The following is a 16462-nucleotide window of genomic DNA, read 5'->3' on the forward strand; positions in this document are numbered from 1 at the left end:
GGTTAAGGGCCTTGCTCAAGGGCCCAACGGCTGTGCGGATCTTATTGTGGCTACACCGGGGATCGAACCACTGACCTTGCATGTCCCAGTCCTTAACCACTACGGTACAGGCCGCACACAACCTAGTATACACAACCTGAATACAAACATTCAACCAACCCTACTTCTCATACAAAAGATTAAATAACAATAATTTTAGTCTTCATTCAAATGGCCTCCTCTATATGCCTCCAGCAGGGCACTGAATGGCAAAGCCACTCTGTAAAGGACTGCAACAGGAAATGAAGACCAGGGTTTTCAGCAAGCTGCAAGAGGTTTTCTAATAAAGCAGAAACATACCCATCGGCCCCAATCTCACCCCACGGACCCAGAGTATTCCACTTACGTTCGCTCTGAGGTAAAGAAAATTGTATAAATTAATTACAAAACGACACGGTCTGAAAACGGTTCATGCTACATTGAGCAGGGATTTCTATTTATTTTTTGGATCTTGTGAGGGGATCTTGATTGTGCTCCTTCACTTTCAAAGCATGGGTCTAAAGTGTCTTCAGATGTTTTGTTTAAAATTACATGGGGATTAAATACAATTGCAAAGGACTTCAACAACTGTAAAAAATGTAAACATTTGTAAATTTCATTTTTTTATCATTTGGATTTAAGACTCCGTGATACAGATAGCTCATACAAAACGCTTGAATTATGCAGCCTTTACAAAGTGGCAGAATCACAAAATGAACAACATTTTGGTGAGAACTGGAATGCATGAAGGAAGTCAGGCAGACAGGTAAACGCGCATTCACTTCAGACCTTGACCCAGTGCTCATTCATAATGGTTTCTATCCAGGGCCAAGACTCAAGGTAAAAACCAAATCTGAATTCACAAATCACGATTCCCTCCAGGTTTACAATTGAATGACTTTCAAAAGTTAAGAGTACGAAAATAATTTAAATATACGAGATGAGAAAACTCATTTTTTATCAAAATATTAGCTGGGTCATCCGTGTGCAGTGGAGGTTGAGCTCCAGAGAACGTGTCCATCGGAATGTGGTCCCCCGACAGCAGAACCTTGGGTTAAAGGTTCCGCTTCTTAATACTGACCGTGCACATGAGGCTCTCCTCAGCAGGAAAGTCAGGCACAGAAGTGTGGGTTCAACCCTCGAATGCCACCACAACTGGCACTGCACTCGACAGATCGAAAACCAGATCCACGCCTTCGAAGATTTGGAATGTGTTGAAATATTTAAGTTATAAAAGACGATGGTCCTTCACACACACACACGCACACACGCACACATCCGGTCCCCTCTTGGTCATTTCTTTTTTTAAACTTCACTGGGGGGGGGTTCAACTAAAGCATTTGCCAAAAGGGGACCTAGAAAATTACCCTCTTGTGTAATGACAACATGATTCCCAGTTAGATAGGTAGACTAGCACGCGCGCACACACATGCACACGCACACATGCGCACACACACACACAGATTTGAGGCAACTTGGCAAGCTTGCGGTGGGGCCCAAGCACGGTCTTGCGCACAGAGCAGCGGTGTCACCTCTCTACGACTACAAGGCACGTGGGGTAAACTCAAGCCCCTCCGGTCGCTAGGTCTTACACACACCCCCACTATACCAAGCACCACCAGTACAGTACTTAAACTTGTGCTTTCCCCCTCCGTTTCAGCGTTTCAGTTTGGTACATAAATACACTCATTGGTTCTTCATAGCAATAAGGCAGGTGTCCATTGGCAGTGGGATACACAGACCCCCCCGCCCCTCAGTGGCAGTGGTACGCTCCTCCCTGGGTGCGGCACGGTAGGTCAGATGGCCTTCACGTCGGTGGGGCGGCAGTGCTGGGCGCCCTGGCGCAGGGCCTTGATGTGCTGCAGGTGCTTGCCGTGCAAGGTGAAGCGGGACCAGGTCAGCAGCTGGAGCAGAGCACAGGTGACGGGCACGAACACCAGCAGGTAGAAGCAGCCCTGCCGCAGCGTGACCGCCTGCTCCCGGCTGGAGACCGCCGCCTGCACCGCCTCGTGCCCCACGTCCCGCTCGAAGATGTCGTAGCCTGAGGAGGGGGGGGGGACCGGGACGTTACAACGGAGACAGAAGCACAGAGAGACTCCAGTACAGAAAACAAAGACCCAGTGTATGCGTGTGTGCAGAAGGGGAGAGAAGGATAGAGAGAAGGAGTGAGAAGGCGTGAGAAGGAGAGAGAAGGGGAGAGGCCAGTTAAGAATGCAGAGAGCCAGATAGATAACTGTATAGGACACTGAGGGCCAAGGAGAGAACACGAAGATGGACAGTGGACATAAGCCCCGAAGCCGGGGAAGACCTGGAATTTGTCCCCCCCCCCCCCCACCAAAAAAAAATAAAAAAATAAAAAATAGGTAAATAAATAAAATAAAAGAGAGACTTCCTAGAACAGCGGAAACGGCACGGGGTCGATCAGCGAAACGGGCGTGGCCGAGGCCTGTTCTCCGCACCTGTGTAGACGCAGAGCAGCCAGGTGCCGACGAGGGGGGCGAAGGTCTGCCCAGGTTTGGTCACCAGCGCGACCATTCCGAAGAGCAGCGCGGAGGCAGCCTGCTGCCGGCGATTCAGCACAAAGTCCTCGTCCACCAGGTCAGTGACCACCAGGTTCAGCAGCTTGCAGGTGCCCTCGGTGAAGACACGGTTACTGAAGAGAGAGAGAGATATACATATACATACAGGTAAGAGTGGACAATGAGTTAAGGGACAAGGTCTACTCTTGAGTAATGATTGGGGGCAGGGGGCTCCTCACTGTGTTTGAAGTCAGTGCGGCACACAGAAGGTTCTCTGCAACCGACCATCTTAAGCCCAGTTTCCACCAAACAAACGAGACAAGACTAGAGAAGTATGGACTAGGCAGTCCACACCAAAGCTCCACGTAAACAAATAAACGACTGTTTCCATGACGACCCGAGTTAACTAATGTTAAATCACTAATTGTTCTGAAACTCCGGGCTTAAGACTTGACAAGCTCAGTTTTCGAAACACCAGGCGCTGAGAGCCAACGTTTAAAACTGGACTGTTAACACTGAAAAAAACTTTACTCTAATTGACATTATTCACCTTAACTTACACAAAATTGTGTTTTGTGTAATAATTATTTACTTTTGAAATACTTCCGGCCAAATATCTTTTTTATCCATTTTATTTAAGCCTACATTCCAAACAGTCTTGTAGGCCAATGGATACGTACCAAGCTGGTATTCAAATAAAACCAAAAATCTACATAAGGGGTCTGAAGGAACAATGTCAACATATTCCCTTTTGCCCCCCATAAGTCAGAAAAACTGCATGATCAAGGTTGTCCCATTTTCAAGCCACCTGTGGTAAAAGGCATAGATAAGCCTTTCTGCTCCCGTCAATGTCTTTCATAGAGACAGGCAATAAAGAGCAGAACCAACACTGCCCCAGACCAACCGGAACACAACATGCAAATCAAGCTGGGAGAACCGGTGGTTCTTCCCCTCTGGGAGACTGTCAGAAACCCACGGAGAGGTCATTTGCATTTCCATACTGGAGCGTGTGCTTCTGAACTGCGCGTGACCGCAGAGAGAGGCCTACACGGGCCCCTCCCAGGAAAAATGAAACCAAAAATGGAACACAGAAAAGAAGGGAGAGGTTGGACATTCCCGGCCGTGAAACAAAAGAAGTGACACACTCCCGCGACCTCTCGCTGTGACGCGTTAACCACGGCAACGTCAACCTTCAGAATTCCCAGAATGGGCAGGGCTGGGGAGAGAGGGAGAGAGAGAGAGACACACAGACAGACAGAGAGAGATACAGAGTGAGAGATAAAGAGAGAGACAGACACAGAGAGCGAGAGAGCAAGAGAGAGATACAGAGAGAGATAAAGACAGAGATACAGAGAGAGAGAGAGAGAGAGCGAGCGAGAGCGAGAGAGCGAGAGCGAGAGAGCGAGAGCGAGAGAGCGAGAGCGAGAGAGCGAGAGAGCGAGAGCGAGAGCGAGAGCGAGAGCGAGAGCGAGAGAGCGAGAGAGCGAGAGAGAGAGAGAGAGAGAGAGAGAGAGAGAGAGAGAGAGCGAGAGCGAGAGCGAGAGCGAGAGAGCGAGAGCGAGAGCGAGAGCGAGAGAGCGAGAGAGAGCGAGAGAGAGAGAGAGCGAGAGAGAGAGAGAGCTACCTGGCGATGAAGAAGCAGAGCAAGTAGATCTGGTCCGCCCCCGCCAGCAGCATGGTGCCGCTGAGGGCCAGCTTCAGGATGAAGAGCCAGCGGACGACCTCATACACCCCGAAACGCTTGCACAGCGTCAGGAAGTACAGGTTGTTCACATGGGGGGCGATGTACGAGATTCCTGCCAGGGGAGAAGGGGGTCAGTGACGCGTGACTTCACAAGGGTGTTTTTTTGGGGGGTGAAGGTGAGTCGGCAGTGATGAGGACCCCTCGGTCTGGCGTGCTCTTACCCAGCAGGAAGGATCCGGTGGAGGGCGAGATCCTGTCCGACAGAAGGTGCTCCAGGAAGAGCGGGAAAAAGTTGCTGTTGAAATGGCAGTGAAACACCTGCAGGGGGAGACAGGGAGCACACAGGGAAGGAGAGTCGAGGGAGTGGGCGTACATATGGTGCAAAAACAATTACTGAAAAAGAAAGATTTATCTGGAAGGAAGTTAAACAGTGTAGTTTTAGGCCTCTGCGTACCGGGATAAAGTCATGATATCATAAGAGAAAGTAACACCTGTTATTATCAGTCTCCCCTTCTCCCCCCTGCCTGTGTGACTATCACAGCTGGTCCCCTCTGCGTACCTGAACAAGGTTCATCGACACAAACCACATGAAGTTTTTGTGCTTGGAGAGCTGGCTGAGATACTCCCCGAGGGTGACCGCCTTCTCCTGCACCAAAGGGGCCTGGCCAACACACAGCCTATCAGAGAGGGAGAAGGAGAGAGACGGCCAATCAGCATCGCAGCCATACCACTTACCGGCAATTAGAAGCAGAGCAATTAAGCAGACGATGAATATGGACCTACCGACTGTCAGTTAGCATGGTTAACCCTGCTGTCTGTATCCGTCTGTCTGTATGGGCCCCAGTTTTAACAACATTTTCACATCAGACTAGGACCATTTAAGAGATTCCTTTCCCCAAGACTTAATTTACACATTATAGCCAAAGAAGCAGATAATGTCCTCAAATGTTTCTCTCTAAACCGAAATAACTACATTTATTTGACTGTAAATGACATAACGTAATGCCATTCAGCCATTTTCCAACCACTAATGGGTACCTCATGCTCACTGTTTACCAACAAATTTGGTAGTATCAAGGCAGCATAATGATAACTGTGGGCATAATGCCTGCGTTTAAGTTACTGGAGATGTATTATTCCATCAGCACAGGGAACACCACACTATGCCGATTCTTTCAGCAGGACAGGGAGAAAAGAAAGAGAAAATAAGAAAGAAAGAAGAGAATAAAGGAAATGAGAACTAGGGGGTAGCCTGTAGCCTAGTGGTTAAGGAAAATGACTGTGACCGGGAAGGTTGGTGGTTCAAGCCTTGGTGTAGCCACGATAACATCAGCACAGCTGTTGGGACCTTAACCCTGCATTGCTCCAGGTAGGATTCTCCCCCATTTAGCTAAACAACAAATTATTATCACTAATAAATAATGAGAATGGGAGAGAAGGAGCAAGAGAGATGGAAAGGAAGCAACATAGAGAGAGAGAAAGCCCAAAATGGCCGCCGACGCGCGCAAAGGTTCTCACTCCCGGAGCTGCTCGTCCTCGTCGAGCCTTGGCCGCGCCTCGCCCTGGAACTTCCTCCGGAGCAGCCGCGACGCCACGGCGAAGCCCAGCGCCGAGAGGGCGGCCAGCGCCACGCAGAAGAGCCGGAACGAGGACAGGTCGTCCTTGTCCCAGAAGGAGTAGGACAGGAAGACGGACAGCGAGCCCACGGCGCTGAACAGCGAGCAGTAGAAGTTGAGCTGGGTGCGGTCGGCGGCCGACACCGCCAGGTCGGCCAGCAGGGCGCTGTGGCTGAGGTCCACCGCCGTCAGGAAGCCGTCGTACAGACACAGGCACACCAGGAACTGCAGGCCCGGACGCGCCCACGCCACCCAGAAGGCCAGGAAGGAGAGGGCGAAGAGGGGGCCGTGTCGCGCCACCGAGCGCAGCCGCCGGACCACCACCTCCGGGGACGCGATCTGCTGCCCCGACCTGCAGGGTGGAGGAAGATATCAATATACAGTGCGTATTCTTGCCCCCCAGAGCCATAGGCATTTTACGTCAGTCAAATTGGTCGCCACCCTCCAAAAAACCCCTCCCCCGCCCCCGAAAAAGCCCTTTAACTCGTGTATACGTCATATCGCATGAGCTAGCGCTGCCCTAACTTCTATTTCAGTTGGTCTTTAACGAGCCTGGCCTCAGTTTAATGAGCAGACCTCTGCGTGAGCTCGTTTAATAGGTGATAGCAGTTCTGAAACTTATAAATGCACCACAGATTATTTGGTAAAGAAACAGCAGCATTGGGGCGCCGTTAGCAAAACGCTTTATCAATGCGGTCCCAACTTCCCAGCCTCAAACCACCATGCTGCTGCCAGATATGCAGTAGATATGAAAATAATTGTTTCGCCTGACAAATTTTCCTGTTGAACTCAGCGGAAAAAAGATACAGGAGAAACTATTACTTTCATATCTACTGCATTTGATACCTTGGAACCTTGATGACTTAAAGCCACCCCCCAATTCCCACAGAGATCCGTTAAAATGCAAAGAGTTTTAGTATAGAATAAGAAAATAAGATATCCAGACTCTGATGATGTTGATAGGTCACAGACATCAGGAAGTCATGGCATGCAAAGGATATGCAAAAAAATACAAAGCATGACTGCTTTCATTTACATAACATTGTTGTGTCCCAAACATTATGGTGCTGTGAAATGGGGGGGGGGGGGGGGGGAGACTAGGTATAAACACTGCTGTAATTTTTACACTGTGAAGCCAAAATGTATAAAAATGCCCTTTTTTAAAAATCTGATTTTTTTATTTTTTTATTACCAATCCAAAATTGTGGAGTACAGAGGCAAATAAATGATGGGTCTTTGTCCCAAATATTATGGAGGGGGCACTGTAGTTTCATTTGTTAACATTTCAATGAGTGCGCCAATCACAAACAGACTGAACGGAAGAGCACCGTGTGTGTGCAGGACAGACCAGGCCAAAGACCTGGGGATGGATGGGGCTCTTACTGTGGAGAACTGAGGAAGGAGTGGTCACTCAGCCAGCCAAACAGAGGGTCGTTCAGGCTGTTCCATATCAGGAACACGGTCTGTGCATCAGGGAGAGCGGGAGAGGGAAGAGAGAGAAAAGTGAGCACATAACAGAATGATAAAAAACGACAGAGGGAGGGAGAGGAAGAGAGGAGGAGAGCGGGAAGTGTAGTGAAGACACATCAAATAACCGGGCCAAGAATAACACCAGCCAGGGTGGAAACAAATCCCGGTGTGTGCTATCAGCAGTCATTTCTCAGAAATAAGGAACCTAAAATGTATAGCAGCTTGTAGGACTATCGTCCAGCTCTCTCCAAAAAAAACACCAACCGGGGGAACAGATACTGCATTAACAACAAAAAATTGCTAACTGAAAACATTTCATTTCATATCAGCAGCAAAATAGAAAGAGGTAGAAGGCCATAGCACTGACATGGCCCACTGGCAAACATTTGCCAATCTATCAACTGACCAAAGATATGCAGGGGAATATAATTATTTGTTGGAGTCCTCAATTCCATTTTTATTTCTATTTCTATTTGTGACATTTACAACCAAATTAAAAAGTCACAAAGTGGTGGTGAGTAACCAGTGTAACAAGGAAAGGCAGCAAGAAAATAGACTGGTAGCTCAGGGTCACCAGGCAACCATTAGGGTCAGGCCCTGGGAACATTCCGAAAGTGACCCCTGGGGGCCCTCCTCACCTCTCCGACCCAGAAGGAGACCTTGTCGATCTTGTAGACGGACACGAAGGTCTCCACGTAGTAGAGGAGGAAGACGTTGTGCAGGATGGAGATGAAGAGGGACAGGGAGCCATACAGCACGGCCGTGGATATGCCCAGCCAGCAGCTCCATACTCTCAGGCCCATTCTTCTCTCGCTCTCTCTCTCTCGCTCTCTCTCGCTCTCCCCCTCTCTCTCTCACGGGCGCTCCCTGGGCCGCCGTGCCACGCCCGTCTGGAGCCGTCCCATCGGGTCAGCTCACCGTCCCGGCCTGGAGGAGAGAGCAGACCGGACAAACCCCCGCGGAAGTCAAGTGACGTTAAAACATCCGCAACGGGCATCACAAAATCCCATAACCTGCAGTTTATGACTGTGTGTATGTTCACCTGACCCCTGACCTCCATAAATGAAAAGCTGCACTTAACCCGAGTCGTTAAATAAGCATGCCGTAGCATTCAATAAACAAGGGGAAAAAACGAGAGTCCAGGCGGACTAAGGTGGACTAAGTTTAAAAGCTTAAGCTTAAGCTTAAAAGATCAGTTGCACACCGGGGACCGGGGTTCGATTCTCGGTCCTGCCAAAAGCCAAGTTTGGCCGGCTCACGTGGGGCAGCAATAATTGGCTCGCTGCTCCAGAGGGAGGGACTTGGCAGGGTTATTAGATCGCCGCACAATAAGCACCTCGGGCGCCTCGGAATCACGGCAACGGGCACGAGACGAGACGGCTTGAAGAAGGCGTGTCGTTCTCATTCGGGCCGCCAAGGGACGGGGTACGGGCGGTACATCTAATACGACTACCTCCAAATTGAATCAGACGAGGTACAATTGGCTACCAAATTGGGAGAAAAAGGGAAAAATCTGGAAAAAAGAAATAAAAAATAAAATAAAATAAAAAAAGCCCGAGATGACATGAAAGGAAAGGCACGCGTTTGTTTTTAATTTCCCCACCCCCTCTTGCAGGAATCATTTTATCACGCATGCAGTGATTTAGACTGGAATATCCCCTTTCACACGCACTCACAATTTGTCTCCCGTGAGGCAGAAACTGCAGCAGCAGCTGCATGTAACAGACTGCTTCACGATAACAATCAAGTGTTCCCCCCCCATTTGGGAGGCTCAAAAAACGGTAGGAAAAACGCAAACCCCAAAAAACAAGAAGTCCCTATTTAGCTGTGGTGAAGCATTGATGGCCAGCTGCAAAGTCAAAGTTACTGGCTGGGAAACTGCTGCGTGTCCGCCTGGTCTCTCAGAGGGCTTCCCCTCTCAGCTGTATTTGTGCGCATGAGCTTGTGACTTAGCGCCCGTGTTTGTTTAAAAGTTCCCACATCAGATAAATAACTGGACTGGGAGGCGAGCCAACATGCACACAAAAGCACTGTGAGCAAACACAGACACACAGTCACAGTCAAACAGACACAGTCACACACTGCAGTTATTCCACGCTAACGTTGACTGGGTCCTGAGTCTACACTACAGAAACGGGTCATTTAACACCAGACACCCTCCCAAGAGTTCGCAAACACAAACGCGGAAACACCCATCACAGGGAACACTGTTCACTGTCACTTCTCTCTCACCCACAGCAGTAAGAAATTTGATAGGTTTGGAAAACTTGGACCGAAAACCATGTAGGGGTGATTTACCGACTGGTTGTGTGCAGATGTACTGGAGCTGTTCCTCCAGTTCACATACATAGAATTTCCTTTGACAAAGTCTCTTTCAATGCTCAGCCAATCGGAGAACAATAGGGTAAAACTTGAGGATCATTGTGTGTGAAATAACAACGTGGCAGACGTGACAGTAAACACGCTGCCAGTAACTTTTCTACCACAAGTGAGTACAGGCAAACACACTGTGATCCATTCTTAAAAAAATACAAATACATTTTAGATAAATCAAAATAATTAAAATGTGTATCAAGTGTGCAGGGCTTGAAACAAAAAAAACAAAAAACAAACAGACGCTTCAACAGTCAATTTAAATAACATTAAAATCAAACCTCTGTATTCTAAATAAACTGATTCTGGTTAAATGCGAGAAGCAGCAAAGCCTCTTTGCTTCGGAACACTGAAGTGGCAGCTCATTGGCTGCAGTGGTCCTCAGGGTAAATGGCTGCAATGGAGACTAAAATATTATCTTGACATGTGCTCTTGCCATGTTGTCCTGCTTTTGCCTCAATTATTGACACAACATCTGGGCCCTTTTGTATGGACGTCCAGCTGGCGGTTCAGACGGTAAGCCCAGCCACCCTCCACCGTGATGGGTCTCTGGTGGGCGCCTGCTCAACTGTCATGCCCAGCCTATTTCCCGGACGGAGCAGGCTCACTCTGTTCCATTCCCAGAACTTACCAACGTGTGACTTGTTGCTGGTACAGTATTGATTTCCCCCCTTTTACAGTAGAACAGTCATCAATAAATAAATAAATGACAAAACGGCAGTTGTTTGACCTTGCGTGTGTGTGTTTTGTACAAATATATATATAGCGTGTACCATTTTGAAAAATGTACAAATGATTCACAGAATGTGGATTTCAGCAAAATACAGCACCCCCCAAAATAAAACAGGGACACACGCAAACATGTGTAAACCAGCACAAACACACACACATACCGTAAATCCTCAAATTGTGTCCAGGGTCTTTTATTTACTTAGGCTGCACAAAGCACAGGCCTTTATTTGGGGCAGGCTTGTATTCGAGGCAGGCCTTTATTTCTTATTAGGCTTCTGTTGTAGAATTGTATTCTTAGACATGAAGTAAAAGGCTACACTTAAAGTGGGCCAACACTGTTCAACACTTCCTGTAACCGTTCAGAAATCAATTAGTGTAGGCTAATCAGGAAACACGGTTTGGTAAGTCATAGTGTCAGTCTTAACAGACTTAGTTTATTGCAAATATTCTCAAACACAATAAATCACATGCAAGTCCAGAATCCATAAAATAACAACTTGCCAGACACGCCTTCATGAACAATAACAAATTAGCGTAGACAGCAGCAAGTTAAGGATAATTTTTTCCTAAAGTGCGTTTTATTGTGAGACATGCGTTTCGTTTGGAGCAGCATACCGGTAGGCTATCAAAAGATTTTCGCTTTGGTTTGGGATTTAATTTACTTTTGGACTGTTTGATTCTATTGCTAAATGTTGGGACTGATGGGCACTGAAATCTAGGGGGTATTTGATGGTTCACTGTTAAGTTTTATGTAGTTGAAAGAGTGTCGGGATTTCCACCCGCCTGTTTATTGCGAGCCAAGGCAGCCGCTTTCATTCATTCATTGAACGTGCGCTGTGCTGTAAATACATGAAAACATTATTGCGCAGCCAAGTAGCCTAAATTGAGTTAATTTTTAATTTTGCCTGAATTTATTATTAAATTCGTAGGCTGGAATGCCTCGCGGCAACAATTGTGTTTAAATGTATACTGCTTCAGCCTTTGGCAAGCTACTTCGAAGGGGGCGGCAAGCGACTGGTAGCTTGAGAGCAACGTGTTGGAGACCCATGGTGTAGGACAACGACTTTTCATTGGCAACAGTATTAAACCAACCAACAATATAAAATATTAAGAAGAACTCTTATTTCATTGCGTTAAATCGAAACAATGTCTTCTAGTGCTCATGGACTGATAGCCCAACTGGTAGCCAATATTACCCCGGCTTGTATTTGGGGACCGGCCTTTTTTTTTGTCCGAATCGACCACGCCCCCGGCTATTATCCGAGGCCCGGCTTCAAATAGAACAATAGAACCCAGACACAATTTGAGGATTTACTGTACCCACATAGACACATCAAAACACAAAACGCAAACAGCCAGGCACGCGCAAACGCGCATGAACACGCACAAATATGCACACGTGTGTGGGTTTGCTACTTGCCGCAAATACGAGCACCCTAGTCCAGCAGGAGATCAGGTCCTAAAAAAAAACAACTGTACCACTAGCAGGCAGGTCCAAGACGCTGCAGAAGCCCGAAACGTGGCTCTGGGAAAACATGCACCTGCGGGGACCTTGACTGCTGTACCTAAAGTCTGCACACGCCCTGGGCCATCGGCAACCACGTCCCAGTGAGACGAGCAAACATAACTGTATCGACTTCTCGCTCTCTGATGCAGATCTAGCAGAGGCAACAAAGCATAAACCACTCGCTCTCATGCCGTATTGGCATCTTAGCGATCATCTTTGCTCTCTATCTCCGCAGTAGCAGCAAAGGATGACACAGACAAACCCTGTCCAGTACTTCTGCATGGGTGTGGTGGCCAAGGGGTTCTGGACAAACAACTAGACACCAGAGTAAATAGGGCAACGCTCTCCCATGTCCCTTTCTGATGCCACCATATCTCCTCCTATAAACTCAAAGTAGCACTGCCAATACAAGCCAGTGTGGTGACTAAAATGCAGTGACAAAACAACTAAATAACACTCTTCCCTGTATCTTGAGCGTGAAGAAACGCCAGGATTTGATGCTAGTATGTGGGCAACAAGCGGCTATCAGTGTTGCCTGAAGCAGTTTTGACACCAGTTTTCCAGCAATTTAAAGCAACCGTGTGACATTTAAATAGACGTCCCAGAACGTGTCCTTTTCTTTACAATGTTCCAAAAAGGCTACTGTACTTAGCGCACTGTATGTGTCCCCAGAATAGACGCAGGGACAGGGGACAGTGGCTTACAGATAGTGGCCTTTGAAGAGATATCCCACGCCGGCAACATTGCCTGCGATTCGATTTTTAGGACTGGACTAAACTTACATCCACACGATCCCTTGCACCCCAGCTGTTTGTGGATGGCACAGCTTCCATTTGCACTAGCGCATGTCTCATGCGCTCTGAGCTAGTCGCTTTTCCGTATTTAAAAATGATCTAACGTCTAAAGTTACTATATAAAATAACTTACTATTTCTTATCCAACACGAGTTCGGAATATCTCTGAAGTAGGGGAGGGGGAAAGTAATCCATAATCAAACTAGTTAATTTTGTAGTTAATTTACTATTCTGAGGAAACATCGGCTAAATTAAAACCTTAAACTCTCAGTTTAATTTAGCAATTGTCTTTCAATGAAACCAGGGTTGGCAACAGGCTGTGTTATATCTAGTAGCGTTACCGTTAGTTATCTTGCTATCCACCTATCAATCACGTTATCTACATAACGTTAGTTAACTTAGCTCACCCATATTATATATATAAGTTAGAAAGTTAACATGACATTAATATTAACGCTTATCTAACGCATTATTGTAAAGACCAACAGTTATCTAGCCAGGTTAATGTTAACTTATTTAAACAAAAAAACAGTGAAGTAACGTTACTAGCTAGCTAACAGTCATTAGCTAAGGGTTGTCCACATTTAGCCTGTCATAGGGTGCCTATGTTACAGTTAACTAACGTTAACTTATTTAACAGTTAACGTGTTCATGTGGTTATTTCATAGACAGCCAACTAAACAGACGTATTTATAAAAAGGCTGGACTAAGGGTTGATCGAGGTCACCTTCCACAGGTACTACTAAAGTTAGATAGCTTGCTAGCAGCTAACTTAAATCGGTCGATCAGGAATCAATGCCAGGTGGCACATATTTCAGCAACCATGGTGACACTCAAATTATCGCGGTAACGTTAGCTAGCTAAGTACAACGTTGGATAGTAGCTAGACTATATAACATAAATAACGTTACTCAAACTGTACGTTTGGAAACATAGCTAGCCTATACCGAACGGCTTTGCCTGTAGCGAGCCAGTATCGGAATAGTAACTTACGTAGCTAGCTAAGTTAGCCAATTTAGCTACTAAAGTTGCCAATTTAGATGGCTACCCAAGTTAACTGGATAATCAATTCCCGTAGTGAGGCAGTGCCAACGTCTCTAGAAATTTAAGCTAGTTGCGTGAACTATCGATACAGTCAGCCAACAGTCATTTATCTTACCACTAACCTTATATGGTCAATACCTCAATTTGTTGAGCGTTTGATGATGTTCCCAATAAAACCATTCACGTTAACGTAGAATCCACAGCAAATCTTCAGGTCCTCACCCTCCACTCTCTTCCTCTTCAAACAGGCAATGGCAGATTCTGAGCCAGGAAATTTAATCACGTCACCTGACAACCCTCCTCCCACAGGCGCTGGAGCTTTCGTTCACGATCGGGCCATCGTGGCTAGCTGCTTTGGTTGAAGTTAGCTAGAGCTAGCTGACTAGCTAAACCACGTAGCTTACGCTCAGTGGCGATGACTTCCTCCCGTGGAAAAAGCGTTGATGAATCGCGCCATCTACTGACTAAAAATGAGTAAAGCGCCTCTGGCAGAAAACGAGGATCTCACCTACACTCATGGTAAAATAGTAAAAGGCCAGTCTTACTAATCGCAATGTTATCATTTTATTTAAAAAACTGTTTTTAAACAAGAAATCCAGCTCCTCATAAATTATACTGGACAACAACAGGCGTTTCATGTACAGGCCTTCGTATTTATGTATTTAGGACGATGGCATGACATGTCATGATGTAGACATGTAAAAAAGATTGGTCCTAACGATTTGTCGACAATAAATGTAGCGGAAATTGTGCGGAAACGTGCCTCTTATGATCACAATTAACTGCCTGGCATCATACATGCTTGCTTGTGTTCATATGGGCAATTCCACTTTCACTTAAAATTGGGGGTTCAGGGCGTGTGAACTGTTCAACTATTTCAGAAATACTTTAACTCCGCTCAAAATACTAATACAGTAGAAAATACCCTACTTGATCATCTGTCTAAATATGCAGATATCCCAGCATACATTGGCAGGGAAATCGAGATGGTGGTAAACTGAAACGTTTAATAAAATGCTTGATGAGCTGGGGTAATTTTCTAATCTAGCTTTAAATTGAAATTTATATGTTCTGCACGCTGATTTATTTTTTATTTTTTGTCGCTGATGTTTAGTAATGGGAGAGGCGTATCAATTTGCATATCGAGTCAACATGTCACCCACGGTCGGTGCAGAGTAGGTATTCGCACAGCATCAACTAGCAATTTTTACTCCTAACTTACCTACACGTTTTATATTTAACTCCACAGGTTTTTAATACTTCTCCGGTTTCCACGGAGTGGAAGTATTGTAATGAAGTACAATTTAACAGACGAACCTTAAACATTTTAACTGACCACATTGCAGGCTGGGTAATATGGTAATATCCCAAATAGTTGCATTTCTGCGAATGGTTCTGCTCTGAGTCTGTTTTAATGACAGATATATAGGTCATTTTACAGTTTGAACCTTTGTTTTATTTTTATTATTGCAGCAATAAATTTAAACTTTCTGTTCTGTTTTTCAATAAGTATGCCCAAATCTAATAGTAAACTATGACTAATGCATTTGTAACTTAAAATACACATGCACAGAAAACAGTTAGACGGTTAGACGGTCACTAGAACTCATTTACACTATATATTGTTGTCAAACTTAGGTCAATACTTTATTTCAAATACTTTAACCCTTTACAGTCCTGTACAGTTCAGCAGATTACAGCCATTCATATTTATTTTCTATGAATATACATTTCATGTATATCACATATTCAGAACAAAAGAGCTCATTCATATGACTGTTTTTTTGTGGTTTGTAAGGTGTCTCATTGATAATGTGCCGTTTTTATTTGATTGCTTTCAAATGTTTGAAGAAAATCTAATTTTCCAGGTTTGCTTCTGAGAGGATTTCTTTCTATTCTTTTCCAACTCTCGAATCCACACAAGTAATAACGGGACATAAAACCATTTTTCAAACAATCAGCAGTTCTTCATGGGTTGTGTATAGGATATGAGCTGACAGTATGGTGGTGCAGTCGGTAGAATGGTGACCTCAAAGCTCCCGTGTCCAGGGGCTCATTTATCATCTGAGCATACATTCAATCTTCAATGTGTGAGTATGGGCTGTTGGGTATGAGCATACATAAAGTTGATAAATGATGCCTAATTTAGTCTCTTTCCACAGTCACAAGGTCACACAAGCTAGTTACTTTGCAACTTTAAGTGGATTTAGCATACATCACGTAGAATAGAATGTAGAATAGAATTATCCCAGTTTGGATGAAAAAGTCATCAATCAGCAAGATAGATTTATAATATTATTTTGTGTAAGTTCGTGTGAATGCAAACTAAATTATTGAGAGAAGACCCTGCATATAAAAAACGACATGGATGATGATCTATATTTTATGTTCAAACATACAGGAAAACAATATACTTTTATTTCAATACATTTACTCTCATGTTCAATACATTTACTCACACACTCAACGTGTTTGGTGGCAAAATGTAATGCATACAAGGAGAAGCACCTCATACTTACTGTCAAATATGGAGATGGGTCATTGATGTTTTGGAGATTTTGGAGTTTTGCTGCTAGTGGCCCAGGGGCACTATTTAAGATCAATGGCACTATGACTTCAACAAAGTACCAGGACATCTTGGCAGAAAATCTGGTTGCCTCTGCTAGGAAGCTGAGTCTTGGTTGTAGGTAGATTGTCCAGCTTGA

The 16462-nt window shown here is 45.5% G+C and overlaps 1 protein-coding gene across 2 annotated transcripts; it reads right to left on the minus strand.

Moving 5' to 3' along the window:
* Positions 1 to 447: 447 nt before the first annotated feature.
* On the minus strand, positions 448 to 14123 carry mfsd13a (major facilitator superfamily domain containing 13A). Of its 2 annotated transcripts, none has more exons than XM_061233241.1 (9): positions 13896 to 14123; positions 7946 to 8234; positions 7221 to 7300; positions 5740 to 6189; positions 4781 to 4898; positions 4443 to 4539; positions 4162 to 4333; positions 2478 to 2671; positions 448 to 2059 (listed from the first exon to the last, which is right to left on the minus strand). In XM_061233241.1, the coding sequence occupies exons 2-9, from the start codon at positions 8108 to 8110 to the stop codon at positions 1815 to 1817; spliced, it is 1521 nt and encodes a 506-aa protein (XP_061089225.1). In that variant the 5' UTR covers positions 8111 to 8234; positions 13896 to 14123; the 3' UTR covers positions 448 to 1814. The 2 variants fall into 2 exon arrangements, with proteins under 2 accessions (XP_061089225.1, XP_061089224.1); XM_061233240.1 differs by having other exon boundaries at positions 13880 to 14123.
* Between the last annotated feature and the right edge of the window lie 2339 nt (positions 14124 to 16462).

The sequence above is a fragment of the Conger conger genome, chromosome 2 (genome assembly GCF_963514075.1).
Source record: "Conger conger chromosome 2, fConCon1.1, whole genome shotgun sequence".
Taxonomy (NCBI): Eukaryota; Metazoa; Chordata; class Actinopteri; order Anguilliformes; family Congridae; genus Conger; species Conger conger.